A 13,345-nucleotide genomic window follows, 5' to 3' on the forward strand; every position below is an offset into this window, starting at 1 on the left:
TTGATAAACTGATGGATCACAAATGAAACTTAGTCCCAAATACAAAACTGGATTGAGGACTCTTTAACACCGGTTAACTCATTAATCGATTAAATTGATTATTTTGATTTCTGAAGATACACAGAATATTGTGTGTATTGGCAAGAATCTGGTGAAACGATACGTATCGCGATACTAGGCTCACGAAAACGATATATCACGATACTGTGAACAAGGCAATATTTTTTGTTTTTCTTGTAGTTAAAGATTATTTCCTGGAAAAACTGAATTACAGGCGGCACGGTGTTCGAGTGGTTACCGCGCAGACCTCACAGCTAGGAGACCCCAGTTCGATTCCACCCTCAGCTATCTCTGTGTGGAGTTTGCATGTTCTCCCCATGCATGCATGGGTTTTCTCCGGTTACTCCGGTTTCCTCCCACATTCCAAAAACATGCTAGGTTAATTAGCGACTCCAAATTGTCCATAGGTATGAATGTGAGTGTGATTGGCTGTACCCCGCCTCTCGCCCTAAGACAGCTGGGATAGGCTCCAGCACCCCCTGCGACCCTCATGAGGATAAGCGGTACAAAATAAATGAATTAATACTCGGTAATAAGAGTATAAAGGTGACTATAGGGGTGTTATTTCATGTCTACAGGTCTCTAATAATGTGTAGAATGTCATATGATTAATGAATGAATAACAATATGTCTATATGTGCCCTGTGATTAGCTGGCCACCAGTCCAGGGTGTACCCCGCCTCTCGCCCAAAGACAGCTGGCATAAGCTCCAGCACCCCCAGTGACCCTTGTGTGGAAAAAACTGTAGAATATGAATGAATGAATGATAGGGCTGCACGCAGACGAGTGGTTAGCACGCAGACCTCACAGCTAGGAGACACCAGTTCGATTCCACCCTCAGCTATCTCTGTGTGTAGTTTGCATGTTCTCCCCATGCATTAGTGGGTTTTCTCCGGGTATTCTGGTTTCCTCCCACATTCCAAAAACATGCTAGGTTAATATATGAATGTGAGTGTGATTGGCTGTACCCCTGCCTCTCGCCCTAAGACAGCTGGGATAGGCTCCAGCACCCCCTGCGACCCTCATGAGGATAAGCGGTACAAAATAAATGAATTAATACTCGGTAATAAGAGTGTAAAGGTGACTATAGGGGTGTTATTTCATGTCTACAGGTCTCTAATAATGCGTAGAATGTCATATGATTAATGAATGAATAACAATATGTCTATATGTGCCCTGTGATTGGCTGGCCACCAGTCCAGGGTGTACACTGCCTCTCGCCCGAAGACAGCTGGGATAGGCTCCAGCACCCCCCGCGACCCTCGTGAGGATAAGCGGTAGAAAATGAATGAATGACTGATAGGGCTACACGCTGACGAGTGGTTAGCGCGCAGACCTCACAACTAGGAGACCAGGGTTCAATTCCAATTCTGTGTGGAGTTTGCATGTTCTCCCCGTGCATGCGTGGGTTTTCTCCGGGTACTCCGGTTTCCTCCCACATTCCAAAAACATGCTAGGTTAATTGGCGACTCCAAATTGTCCATAGGTATGAATGTGAGTGTGAATGGTTGTTTGTCTATATGTGCCCTGTGATTGGCTGGCAACCAGTCCAGGGTGTACACCGCCTCTCGCCCGAAGACAGCTGGGATAGGCTCCAACAGGATAAGCGGTAGAAAATGAATGAATACAGTATCGATTATATTATAGATTAGATTATACAGTAAAGATTCGATTTTTCCGTTCTTCAAAACAATCCTTTGATTCTGTTTGTATGACATAACACGAGTTTTTCTTCCGAACCTTTGGGTCAAATATGGAATTGTATATGTGTTTGGTATTGGAAATGATCCACTGTCAGTAGATTGTGGCCAAAACAAGACTTTAGTCCTTAGTTTGACCACACAGCTATGATAAAACACTTGCAGCTTGTGTTCATTGATGCCACATGTTGATGTTTTTGCAGGCCTCTAGTCAAGTTCAAGGCTACACCAGGTAACCGCTCTGAAAATAAACACCACAGCAGACACCGGGCCTTGTTTATTCCTTTTTCTTTCTGTTTGCTAATTCAAAGTGCAGCCTGGCTATAGATAATCTTCTCTCTCGTGTTGCTTTCCTTGCATTTTTTTCTCCCCAGGACGTCTCATGGAGATCCCTCCGGTTCTACCCTGCACGTACTCCGCTCTTTCCCCCCAGCGCAGCACATTTGGTGGGATCCGATGTGAAGGAAACGGTACGCATAGCCGAGCGGTGAGTCACGCTGTTTACTGGTAAAAGCGACAAGCGGCAGGCAGGGAATCACACCCTCCCGAGCTGACGTTTCCTGGAAAATCCCGTTGTTTCACGAGGAGGAAGGAAAAGTACCCTTAGGAACAGTTGGCATGACCACTAGAGGTTTTTTGGTACGGAAAGGGAGGAGGACTCGGTGTAGCCCAAAGACAATTTCAAGAATGCAGAACGGCTGGAAAAAAAAAAGCCAACATGGAAACTGTGTGAGAATAATAATAGGACGCATTAGCTCATATTACCCATTCTCTAACACACAATAATACCCCCCGTTGGTACTTGAACGCATCAAAACTGATTCGATCTGCACCCAAAAACAACAAGCTAAGGCATTCAAGACATTTGCATGTTCTGCCAGCTTGCAGTCACTGTGGAATCAGGAAGTCGCGACAAAAATTTTGCATCAGCAAGCTGCCAGACAAGGAATTCCCAATAACATCCCACAAAATAAATAAACTGGGAGCGAGCCACGCCTCTGAGCACAATGAGGCCCGGCCAGCAGGATGCACAACCTAATGAGAGCTTACCTTTACAAAGATAACAACATGTTTCTCATAGCTAACCGACTGATTTAGCAGTACGAGTCTTTTAGAAATGTGTCACGACGGAAAAAAGTATCTGCATTCAGGACATTATATCGTCCAACACAACCACAGGGTCCATAATATCATCAGGGAATGCTATTTAAAATTTTTTTTGTGGTCTCCATCCCCTCAGGAAGCTTGTAGGTTAGTTAAACAGTGGCACTTTCATTGCCCATTTTAAGCCGAATGCCTGGACATAAACAGGTCGTGACCAGGTTATGAGTTTAGCCTAAGTTACCATGGTGACACGGCTGCTTTAAAAGAGAGCTACCGTCACTGAACAGGCAAGTGCGGCTTCTCACGTTTTGCAGAATACCCACTTTTTGACAACAAGCAACATAACATTCTTGTTGTGTATATTGGGCTTTATTTAACACCCATTATTGACACTAATTTGGGAGTGTGTCTGCAAAAAGTCAAAGAAAAAGCAAAAGTTGCTCCTTTGGAGAGGACATAAACACAATAAAAGGAACGCTAAATGCAAACATGATTAGCATCACACATGCTTACTTTCTCAGCTAGCTTCCTGTACAAAGCCAAAGAAGAAGCAAAACATGCAGTGTTAATCTGATTGAGGTTGTGTTGTGCAGGTTTTACTCAACTTCAGAGGCGTGTTGGTGGAATTCCGAAATTCTCGGCCACTTAAAGAACTTCAGTATGAATGCTTGTCTCAGCATTCACACAACACCGCAAACTACAACCACAGCGGCAACCATATTGTTCAGTAAGTACCTCTAATGAGATGTATTATCTTTATAAATGCAGGACCGGCTTTCTTGTTATTATGTATTTACGAGCTGTGTACATGATATTTAATCACAGACATGCAAAGCCGATCATCAAAACTAGATGTCCGCCACCCCTCCCTCTCTCGCTCTCTCCCTCCCGAGTGTGCACATGAGAGCAAACATCCCAGTGAGTCATCACATTGCTCACCGCAGCTATGTCACTTTCACAACACTCCACCACATGAACGCTCACGGCCTTCTGCGCCGCTTTTCATCCAGACGAAATAGTAAATAAACGCTCTCGATTAAAATATGGATCTTCTTCGCTTCATCAGCGTCACCCCATGCAAGTGGAAAAGTGACTCAGACTACCACCCCCAAAAAAAAGGTGTGGGGTTTAAAAAAAAAATGGAGCCACATGGTAACCTCATGACAGACAAGAGCACCCACTCCCACATTCTATGCACCCACCCGGAACATAGATTGGAATTTTGTGACATTTAAAGTGCAAGATGGTGACTCAAATGCTCTCCTAGACATAAAACCACAGAGATTGATGTCAAGTATGAAGAAGGGGACGATAAGACTTGTTCTTTTGCCCCCCCCCCCCCCCCCCCCCCCCGTAGTGTTTATGGATATATGTGCCCCCCACCACCCCCCAACACACACACACACACTCCCTTCTCTGTGCCTGCCCCGGTGGTCTTGACTTCTCATGGCGCCCTTTGTCCTACATGTCGAAAATGCACACCACGTGTTGTTTCCAATGTCAAAGGGGCAGCCTGGAATTTTTGCATGAGAATGGCCTGTTTTTCCCTCTCACACTGGGAACGGGAATGAAAACAGTTCAAGTGGTGTGAACATATTTCAACCGATTCATCTTTTCCATTACAATAGAACAGAATCAGGTCAAGGAAGCGGGGCGCAGAAGTAAGTACTCTATTCAGCAGTGTACATAAACAAGTACATAAAAAATACATGCATATGCCAATCGGGTCTGTGGTTTATAAAATAAAAAACTATACCTGCAAATATGGAGCACTTATATACTCCAAAATGAGTACACTAGCACCAGGCATCACTAGTTATAGTAACAGTATTATAAATAAAGTACAACCTGCATAAATCAACTTTCCAACTTTCGTAGTAAAGCCACAACTCCCAAGTATTACTTATTTAAAAGGTAGATTAAATACTCATATTTTACAAAAAAAACACACCCGTAGTTAATCTTTCACTACAAGTCAAGTAGAATCAATTTGATTTCCTGAATAGCTTTTGTTTGGCCATCTTGTTTTTAATCCAACACGTGTCGACTTGTTTTTGTAAAAAATAAAAGAGAAAAGTCCGTTTTTTTTCGACAATCTGACCTGAAATGTATCGAAAGAAAGCAAACAAGAACTTAAAATTCAAATATATTCCTAATACACAAAATACAGTCTTACCTGCAGTGGATGTGTGTAAAACTCCGTAGATCGGAATGCGTGGAAAAACAAAAACAACAAGAAAAAAAAAGTGTCAAATATGTCCGGTTAGGTGGGACCCTAACCCCCGAAAAAAAAGGGTACGCCGGTTCAAGCTGCCTCGACCCCCGCTTGGTAGTCCGTCAGACAGGCGATCGAGCGAGAGAGCAAGCGAGCTACTAAATGAAGTCCAAAACAACAACAATATGTTACTAACATTCCACGCTCCAGCTTCCGCAAGCACTGACGTCACCGCGTCCTCGTGACCGCCCCCTCCATTCATGAAAATAACTTCGTGCTGACGTCAGCGCTGGGGAAGGGAGGGAGGGGAGATGGGTCGCCATAAATAGAAGGCTTTTGTTTTGTTTTTTAGAAAGCTTCGCTTTAAAACAACTTAATCCGTTAAGTAAGGTGGAGAAATTAGTTAAACTAACGGTTGGATTGTTAGTGTGCTGTAACAAGTGTGTAAGGAGGGGGGGGGGGGGGGGGGGGGGTGTAACTCCTCGTGTCTGCCTTGGGAGCAGCAAGCATTCCATTCCTGGGGAAAGTATGCACAGCACAGCAGTCACAGGATTTCTCTTATTGGAGCTGCTACACTGGCAGGTTATTTCTGGCCTTTTGGTCATGAAATCCTCAATGTCAGAATTAAAAAAAACATGTAATGACAGAGCCTTTTAAATATCTCCACCCTAATGAGCAGGGCTACTGTACAATATTGTATACTATTCATTTTTATTATTTCATTCATTTTCTACCGCTTTTCCTCACGAGGGTCACAGGGGGTGCTGGAGCCTATCTCAGCTGTCTTCAAGCGAGAGGAAGGGTTACACCTGAACTGGTCGCCAGCCAGCCAATCACAGGGCACATATAGACAAACAACCATTCACACTAACATTCATACCTATGGACAATTTGGAGTCGCTAATTAACCTAGCATGTTTTTTTTGGAATGTGGGAGGAAACCGGAGTACCCGGAGAAAACCCACGCATGCACGGGGAGAACATGCAAACTCCACACAGAGATGGCCGAGGGTGGAATTGAACCATGGTCTCCTAGCTGTGAGGTCTGCGCGCTAACCACTCCTCCGCCATGCAGCCTATTATTATTTATTATTTATTATTATTTAGTATTTAGTATTTCACCTTTATTATTTAGTATTTAGCATTTAGCATTTAGTGTTTGAGGTCTGCGCGCTAACCACTCCACCGCCGTGCAGCGTATTTATTATTTTTTAGTATTTAGTATTTAGTATTTAGTATTTAGTATTTAGTGTTTGAGGTCTGCGCGCTAACCAGTCGACCGCCGTACAGGCTATTTATTATTTTTTAGTATTTAGTATTTAGTGTTTAGTGTTTGAGGTCTGCGCGCTAACCAGTCGACCGCCGTGCAGCCTATTTATTATTATTTAGTATTTAGTATTTGAGGTCTGCACGCTAACCACTTGGCCGCCGTGCAACCTACTTTTTTTATTTTTATTTTTATTTTTATTTTTATTTTTATTTTTATTTTTATTTTTATTTTTATTTTTATTTTTATTTTTATTTTTATTTTTATTTTTATTTTTATTTTTATTTTTATTTTTATTTTTATTTTTATTTTTATTTTTATTTTTATTTTTATTTTTATTTTTATTTTTATTTTTATCTCACACTTTATCTGCCATCAATACATAACGACAACAATATAAGTCGATATGAACAATACAGATATTTGCAAAAATATTCACGCCGTCACGTTAGCATCAATCCACTACTGATACCACCCTTGATATCGATAACATCGATATTTGGATCGATCCGCCCCCACTCTTGCTAAACGGTTGTAGTCTCCATAGTTCAAGCAAGGTTAACAAGGAGAGACATTCAGCTAATAAAGCATATTTTATGGACATGTTATTATAAGAGTTGCTCGCTACATTAAGTACACCTAGCATTTATAGCGTTTATGCCTTAACAATAATAATACAGCAGTAAATTGCTTCCAAACTATGTACGATATGAAAAATAAATGTTGTTAAACATATATCATAAATATATAGAATTAAGAGAACACACTAGTAGTTTCAGATATGTCAAATTATCACCAATTTTCAGAATAATCATAACTGGTTCGATTTTTAGCTGAGGTGAAGTTTCACGTGCAGCTGCAGCATAACAGAGATGCCTTGCTTTGTTGTCACAAGTCATTAATTTTCCTCACTCACTTGTGTATTAGAGCACATAGGAAAACCAGGCAGGTGTCGGCTGAGATACATTGTAGTCATTTACAGCAGAATATGATTTGATTCTTCGCTCGATTACAGGAAGTCCCATTGAGTCACTAATGTTGCGTTTTTGCCTGACTCACACTTAGTTTGAAATATGATCTGGCACCATGAGGCCTCCACGGCATACCACCCTCACCATCACCCCCACCTTGAGCTTCAAATGAGGCTTGATACTGACTACTCATGACGTGGCTCAGCTTAAATCACCCCCCCCCCCCCCCCCCCCCCATCCAGATGTTTTGGCATTGTCTTGGATTTGTTGCTAAGCCAGAGACATAATATCTTAAGTAGACTGGTGGACTCGGGTTTTCTTTTTTGGACTATGCACTGAACATTCCGCTGACTTCACCCCCCCAAAAAACACATAAACACTTTACGTAACGGGCTGAATGGAAACTAGCATTTTACATTGGCGGTAGTTATGGACTATTCCGAGTATTTAAATCTCTGGAATATGTTCAGGGTATTCGGGAGCTTGTTGATCATATTTGAAGGAGAAACACGCCAAGCTTGTAAACGTTGAGCAATGTTTCAGGAATGAGCAAAACCTCTGACTATGGGTGGGACCACTTGAAAGGTGGAAAAGTGTTGTTTTTCTTTTTCTGATCCAGCAGAATTCATACCCGGGGGGGGGATGATGACGCCATCGATAAAGACAATTAGACGCACCAAACAACCAATTAACTCATCTGACTGAAGACTCCTTTTGCAGAAGTCCAACCTGCTTCTGCTCACTTTGTACTTTGCATTCCACAAAGGCCATATAAACATCAAAAAGTAACCTCAAACATGCTAGAAACTGCAGACTCATTCAAGTAGAATGGAAACGGCTGCCATCTAGTGTTAGATTAGTGTCATTACACACAAATCACATTGACCTGCGCAGTACCTTATTTTAGTCACAATTTTAACTAATAATAGTAATTGTACTGATTTAAGTAGAATGAGCTTAAATTTAGATGAAACTCTATATGTTCCTAAACTATTTTTATTATGGCTGTGTGTCAAATTATCAATATATATGAATAATACTACAATTCACACCATTAATGCACATATGTCAATTATGTCATCATCATCATTCTATAGCGTAATAATATGACACAATATTACTTTTTAAATGGGAAGCTGTACCTTAACTTGTATTTTGTTGTTATAAATACAATATGGGGTTTTAATTTAGTCATAAAAAGCGTCCTGAAAGTAGAAAACTCGTTTATATTATATTACATATAATCATCAGTTCCATTTACTGTCGCTAGATGGCAGCATGTAATTTCCACGCTTGTTTGACTCAGCGAAGAAGACGCCATTCCAGCAGCAATAACGCAACACAATTTTAACTAATAATACTAATTGTACTGATTTAAGTAGAATGAACTTAAATTTAGATGAAACTCTATATGTTCCTAAAGTATTTTTATTATGGCTGGGTGTCAAATCATCAATATATATGAATAATACTACAATTCAGACCATTAATGCACGTATCATCAATATATAGTGTAATAATATGACACAATATAACCTTTTTAATGGGCAGCTATACCTTAACTTATAGCTGGTGGTTATAAATACAATATGGGGTTTTATTTTAGTCATAAAAAGCGTCATGGAAGTTAAAAAATGGTTTATATTATATTACATATTACCATCAGTTCCATTTACTGTCGCTAGGTGGCAGCATGTAATTTCCACTCTTGTTGTCCTCAGCGAAGAAGACGCCATTCCAGCAGCAACAACGCTACACTTCAGACAGTATTTATGTGACAATTCCCGACATTTTATTAATACTGATTAATCACGATTGTTTTGTGAGGCGGTTTAAATAATCCAAGGTGTTTTCTTCAATTGATTTGGCTACAAACCACCGGCTTCTTTTGGTGAGTTTTGGTTAGCCTTGTTTGTTGTCATTAGCCTAACATCTTTTCACCTATTTTGTACTGCAAATAAACAAAAAAATGTCAGCTGTCAAATTATGTGAAATACTATTAGAACCAGTAGGCAACGCTAATGCTAATTATGATATTTATAGTAGTATTATAGACCCTGCCAATTGGCTAAATACGTAATTCGGGATGGGAACAATGAGGACTTTTAACTATGTTTTTTCACTCTTCGACCAACCTAGCCTATGAAATGATACCTGGGCGACCTGCTTTGCTGATTTGAGACTCGGTGAAGATGAATCGACCAAAACCAACAGCCCTGCGGCGCCCAAGTGCTGCAAAAACATCAGGTAAAATGACATGATTATTAGGTGTATAATATCCAATCATCAATGAGAGTCAAACATTATATTCCCCTAGGTCATCCCCCGCCTGGCGATTTCATCGCTCTGGGCTCCAAGAACCAAGGTAGCGAATCCAAAGCCCCGGCGGTCCTCCTGAAGCCAGCTGCTGCGGTTTTACCAGCAGACCGCAAGAGAGATACGTCCTCCGCACCGCCATCCTCATCGAGTCTCTCCAGCCTTGCCAAGCGACCCAAACTTTCCACCACCCCGCCAGTCAACGCTCTGGGACGACTTGCGGATGTTGTAGCTGTGGACAAGAGGGCCATATCCCCCTCCATTAAGGAGCCATCTGTGATACCAATTGAAGGTAAATCACAGACGCAGCATTTTTAATGCCTTTATATGTATAATTAATATATGTTCATTGTCAGTGTCACCGGCATTGCTGCTGGACGAGATCGAGGCCGCGGAAGCGGAGGGAAATGACGACCGCATTGAGGGGCTACTATGTGGAGCGGTGAAGCAACTCAAGATGAACAGGGCCAAGCCGGACATCACGTTGTACCTCAGCCTCATGTTCCTGGCTAAAATCAAACCCAACGTTTTTGCCACTGAAGGAATCATCGAGGTACGGGCTTCATTTGTTCAATGATCAATAATCATTAGAAAGGTCAGAGAAGAAATGTTCACACGAAAAAGATAGTTTGATGATAATAGATTATCCTTGAACTTAAATAAAACTAAAATCATGCTGTTTGCTAACAGCAGAAAGGACACGTACCAGGATCACAATAGATGAAAATATGAACTGGAAACCTCATATTACAAATATTACAACATAAGGTGGCCAGAAATATTTCAATATTGAACAAAGCAAAATTTGTTCTCAATCAGAAATCACTCCACACTCTTTATTGCTCTCTGGTTCTACCATATCTTACTTATTGTGTGGAAATATGGGCTAATAATTATAAAAGCAATCTTCACTCGCTGAATGTACTGCAAAAAAGGTCAGTAAGGACAATTCATAATGCCGCCTACAGAGAACATACTACAGTAAACCTCGGATATATCGGATTCAATTGTTCCCACTGGTTTTGTCCGATATAAGCAAAATCCGTTATATGCGTATACCGGAAAATGTCCGTTTTACGCATATATCGGATTTATATCCGGTATATGTGTAAATCGGATTTTATCCGTTATAAAAAGGCACTTCCTTGACTATGTTTCCAATGAACCTGGACGTGCAGGCAACGCTGCAAACGCTGCAAATGACGTCGTATAGCGGCCTGTCACGATTCGGCGAATCGGAGCGCCACGATGCGGCCATCCGATATATGCAAGGGAAATTTAATGGAAATGCATTGGAACGGGACTGGAGATTTTGTCCGAAATAGGCGAAATCCGTTATAAAAAATCCGATATATGCAATGAATTTTTATTGGAAATGCATTACAGAAAAATCGGTTATTTTTTATCTGTCCGTTGTGAGCGAATTTCCGATATATCCGAGTCCGATATATCCGAGGTTTACTTTAACTCCTTATTTCTAAAATCAAAAATGCTAAAACTTGCTCAAATAGTTCATCTTCAAACAGCTAAAATAATGCATAAGGCTAAAAATGTCATCCAATACTTCTCTACAAGAGAGGAGAAATATGAGAAATATCAGTAATATGAGAAAAATTACATTACATTACATTGCATTAAATTAAATTAAATTACATTAAATTACATTACATTACATTAAATTAGATTAAATTACATTACATTACATTAAATTACACTAAATTAAATTACACTAGATTAAATTACATTAAATTAAATTACATTAAATTAAATTACATTAAATTAAATAAAAAAAAAAAACTTAAATTATCTTCGAAATGCAGGAAGTGCAAGGAAGAACAAATGTAACAGTTACTGAAAGTACCAGATGGAGGGGTAGGATTCAATAAGCTTTGCTTCTTCCTACTCCTTTTGGACATGTGGAACTGTGAACTGATTATATGATGCATTCAATTGTAATCTGATGCATGTTCAAATGAAATAAAACCATTACCATTAATAAGGTCAGATCCGCAAAGCTTTACTAAACCTAGGAACATGTTCTTCTTCTCCTAAGGCCTTGTGCAGCCTGCTGCGGCGAGATGCTTCCATTAACTTTAAAGCCAAAGGAAACAGCCTCGTGTCCGTGCTGGCCTGCAATCTGCTGATGGCCGCGTATGAAGAGGACGAGAACTGGCCTGAGATATTTGTCAAAGTGAGACGTCCTCTGCTGATCTTTTTGCGCTGTTTAGGTTTTCATAGGACGTACGTTTTTCAGGTGTACATCGAAGACTCCCTGGGGGAAAGAATCTGGGTGGACAGTTCTCACTGCAAGAATTTTGTGGACAACATCCAGACGGCTTTCGGCACCAAGATGCCGCCTAAAAGCATGCTGTTGCAAGCCGATACGGGTCGAGCCGGTGGCGATCTCAGTGCAGGTGCAGCGCTCTCACCTAAGGCGGTGTATTGTATTATTTACATACTATAAACACCCTGGTTGTCTTGACTGCAGGTAGCAGTCCTCATCCATCAACTCCTGATGAGGATGACAGCCAGGCTGAATTACTGATCGCTGAGGAAAAACTCAGTCCTGAGGATGAAGGGCAGATCATGCCAAGGTATAATGATCTTCGGTATATTCGTTTTTTTGCTGAATTAGTTCTAAGGGTTGCTGTCCGGTTCAACGCAGGTACGAGGAACTAGCGGAGAGTGTGGAAGACTACGTGCTGGACGTTCTTAGGGATCAGTTGAACCGCCGACAGCCGATGGATAACGTGTCCCGTAACCTGCTGCGTCTGCTGACGGCTGCGTGCGGATACAAAGAGGCCCGACTCATGGCGGTGCAGAGGCTGGAGATGTGGCTCCAGAACCCAAAGGTACTCTTGACTTTCGATGTGGCGTCAAAGCACATTGCAGAACTCTTGGTTTTCTTTTCCCCTGCGTGCAGTTGACCCGACCAGCTCAAGACCTCCTCATGTCGCTGTGTATGAACTGCAGCACACACGGAGCCGACGACATGGAGGTGATCTCTAACCTGATCAAGATCCGACTCAAGCCCAAAGTGCTCCTCAACCATTACATGCTCTGTGTCAGGTATCTACCAGACAGACAGAATTTTTTAAAGAGCTCTATAATTCCTAGAAACCTTTACATTACCATCCTATTGTAACCGACGCTACCAAATGCATTTGCATCTGTGCTAAATAAAAAGGTGCAGAGCCGATAAACACTCAGAAATACGCAGTGCACTTGAATGTGCTTATCAGGAGGAAGGAAGGGGACAGCTGGGTGCGTTCGTTCCATTCATTTTCTACCGCTTATCCTCACAAGGGTCGCGAAGGGTGCTGGAGCCTATCCCAGGTGTCTTCTACACCCTGGACTGGTGGCCAGCCAATCACAGGGCACATATAGACAAACAACCATTCACACTCACATTCATACCTATGGACAATTTGGAGTCGCTAATTAACCTAGCATGTTTTTGGAATGTGGGAGGAAACCGGAGTACCCGGAGAAAACCCACGCATGCACGGGAAGAACATGCAAACTCCACACAGAGATGGCCGAGGGTGGAATTGAACTCGGGTCTCCTCGCTGTGAGGCCTGTGTTCTAACCACTCGTCAACCGTGCAGCCGTTTTACAACCAATCTTGCTAAAATTTTACACACGTGTGCTTGTTAGTCCCCTAAAGGTGTTTACCAAATTTGGCAGTGATTCGACTAAACACCTTAAAGT

The 13,345-nt window shown here is 41.5% G+C and overlaps 2 protein-coding genes across 3 annotated transcripts in view; one reads left to right on the forward strand and one right to left on the reverse strand.

Moving 5' to 3' along the window:
- mafk (v-maf avian musculoaponeurotic fibrosarcoma oncogene homolog K) overlaps nt 1–5,295 on the reverse strand; it is a 14,885-nt gene extending 9,590 nt beyond the window's left edge. The window contains exon 1 of the mRNA XM_058049208.1: nt 5,041–5,295. The gene's annotated coding sequence lies outside the window, so the exon portion shown is untranslated. The remainder of the gene's footprint in view (nt 1–5,040) is intronic.
- Nucleotides 5,296–9,043: 3,748 nt separating this feature from the next.
- ints1 (integrator complex subunit 1) overlaps nt 9,044–13,345 on the forward strand; it is a 28,689-nt gene continuing 24,387 nt past the window's right edge. For both annotated transcript variants that reach the window (XM_058049768.1, XM_058049769.1), the window contains exons 1-9: nt 9,044–9,208; nt 9,457–9,564; nt 9,635–9,925; nt 9,990–10,186; nt 11,687–11,824; nt 11,888–12,047; nt 12,122–12,227; nt 12,299–12,485; nt 12,557–12,702. In XM_058049768.1, the coding sequence (XP_057905751.1) occupies nt 9,510–9,564; nt 9,635–9,925; nt 9,990–10,186; nt 11,687–11,824; nt 11,888–12,047; nt 12,122–12,227; nt 12,299–12,485; nt 12,557–12,702 (1,280 nt within the window). In that variant the 5' untranslated portion in view covers nt 9,044–9,208; nt 9,457–9,509. The remainder of the gene's footprint in view (nt 9,209–9,456; nt 9,565–9,634; nt 9,926–9,989; nt 10,187–11,686; nt 11,825–11,887; nt 12,048–12,121; nt 12,228–12,298; nt 12,486–12,556; nt 12,703–13,345) is intronic.

Source organism: Doryrhamphus excisus, chromosome 15 (assembly GCF_030265055.1).
Source record: "Doryrhamphus excisus isolate RoL2022-K1 chromosome 15, RoL_Dexc_1.0, whole genome shotgun sequence".
Taxonomy (NCBI): domain Eukaryota; kingdom Metazoa; phylum Chordata; class Actinopteri; order Syngnathiformes; family Syngnathidae; genus Doryrhamphus; species Doryrhamphus excisus.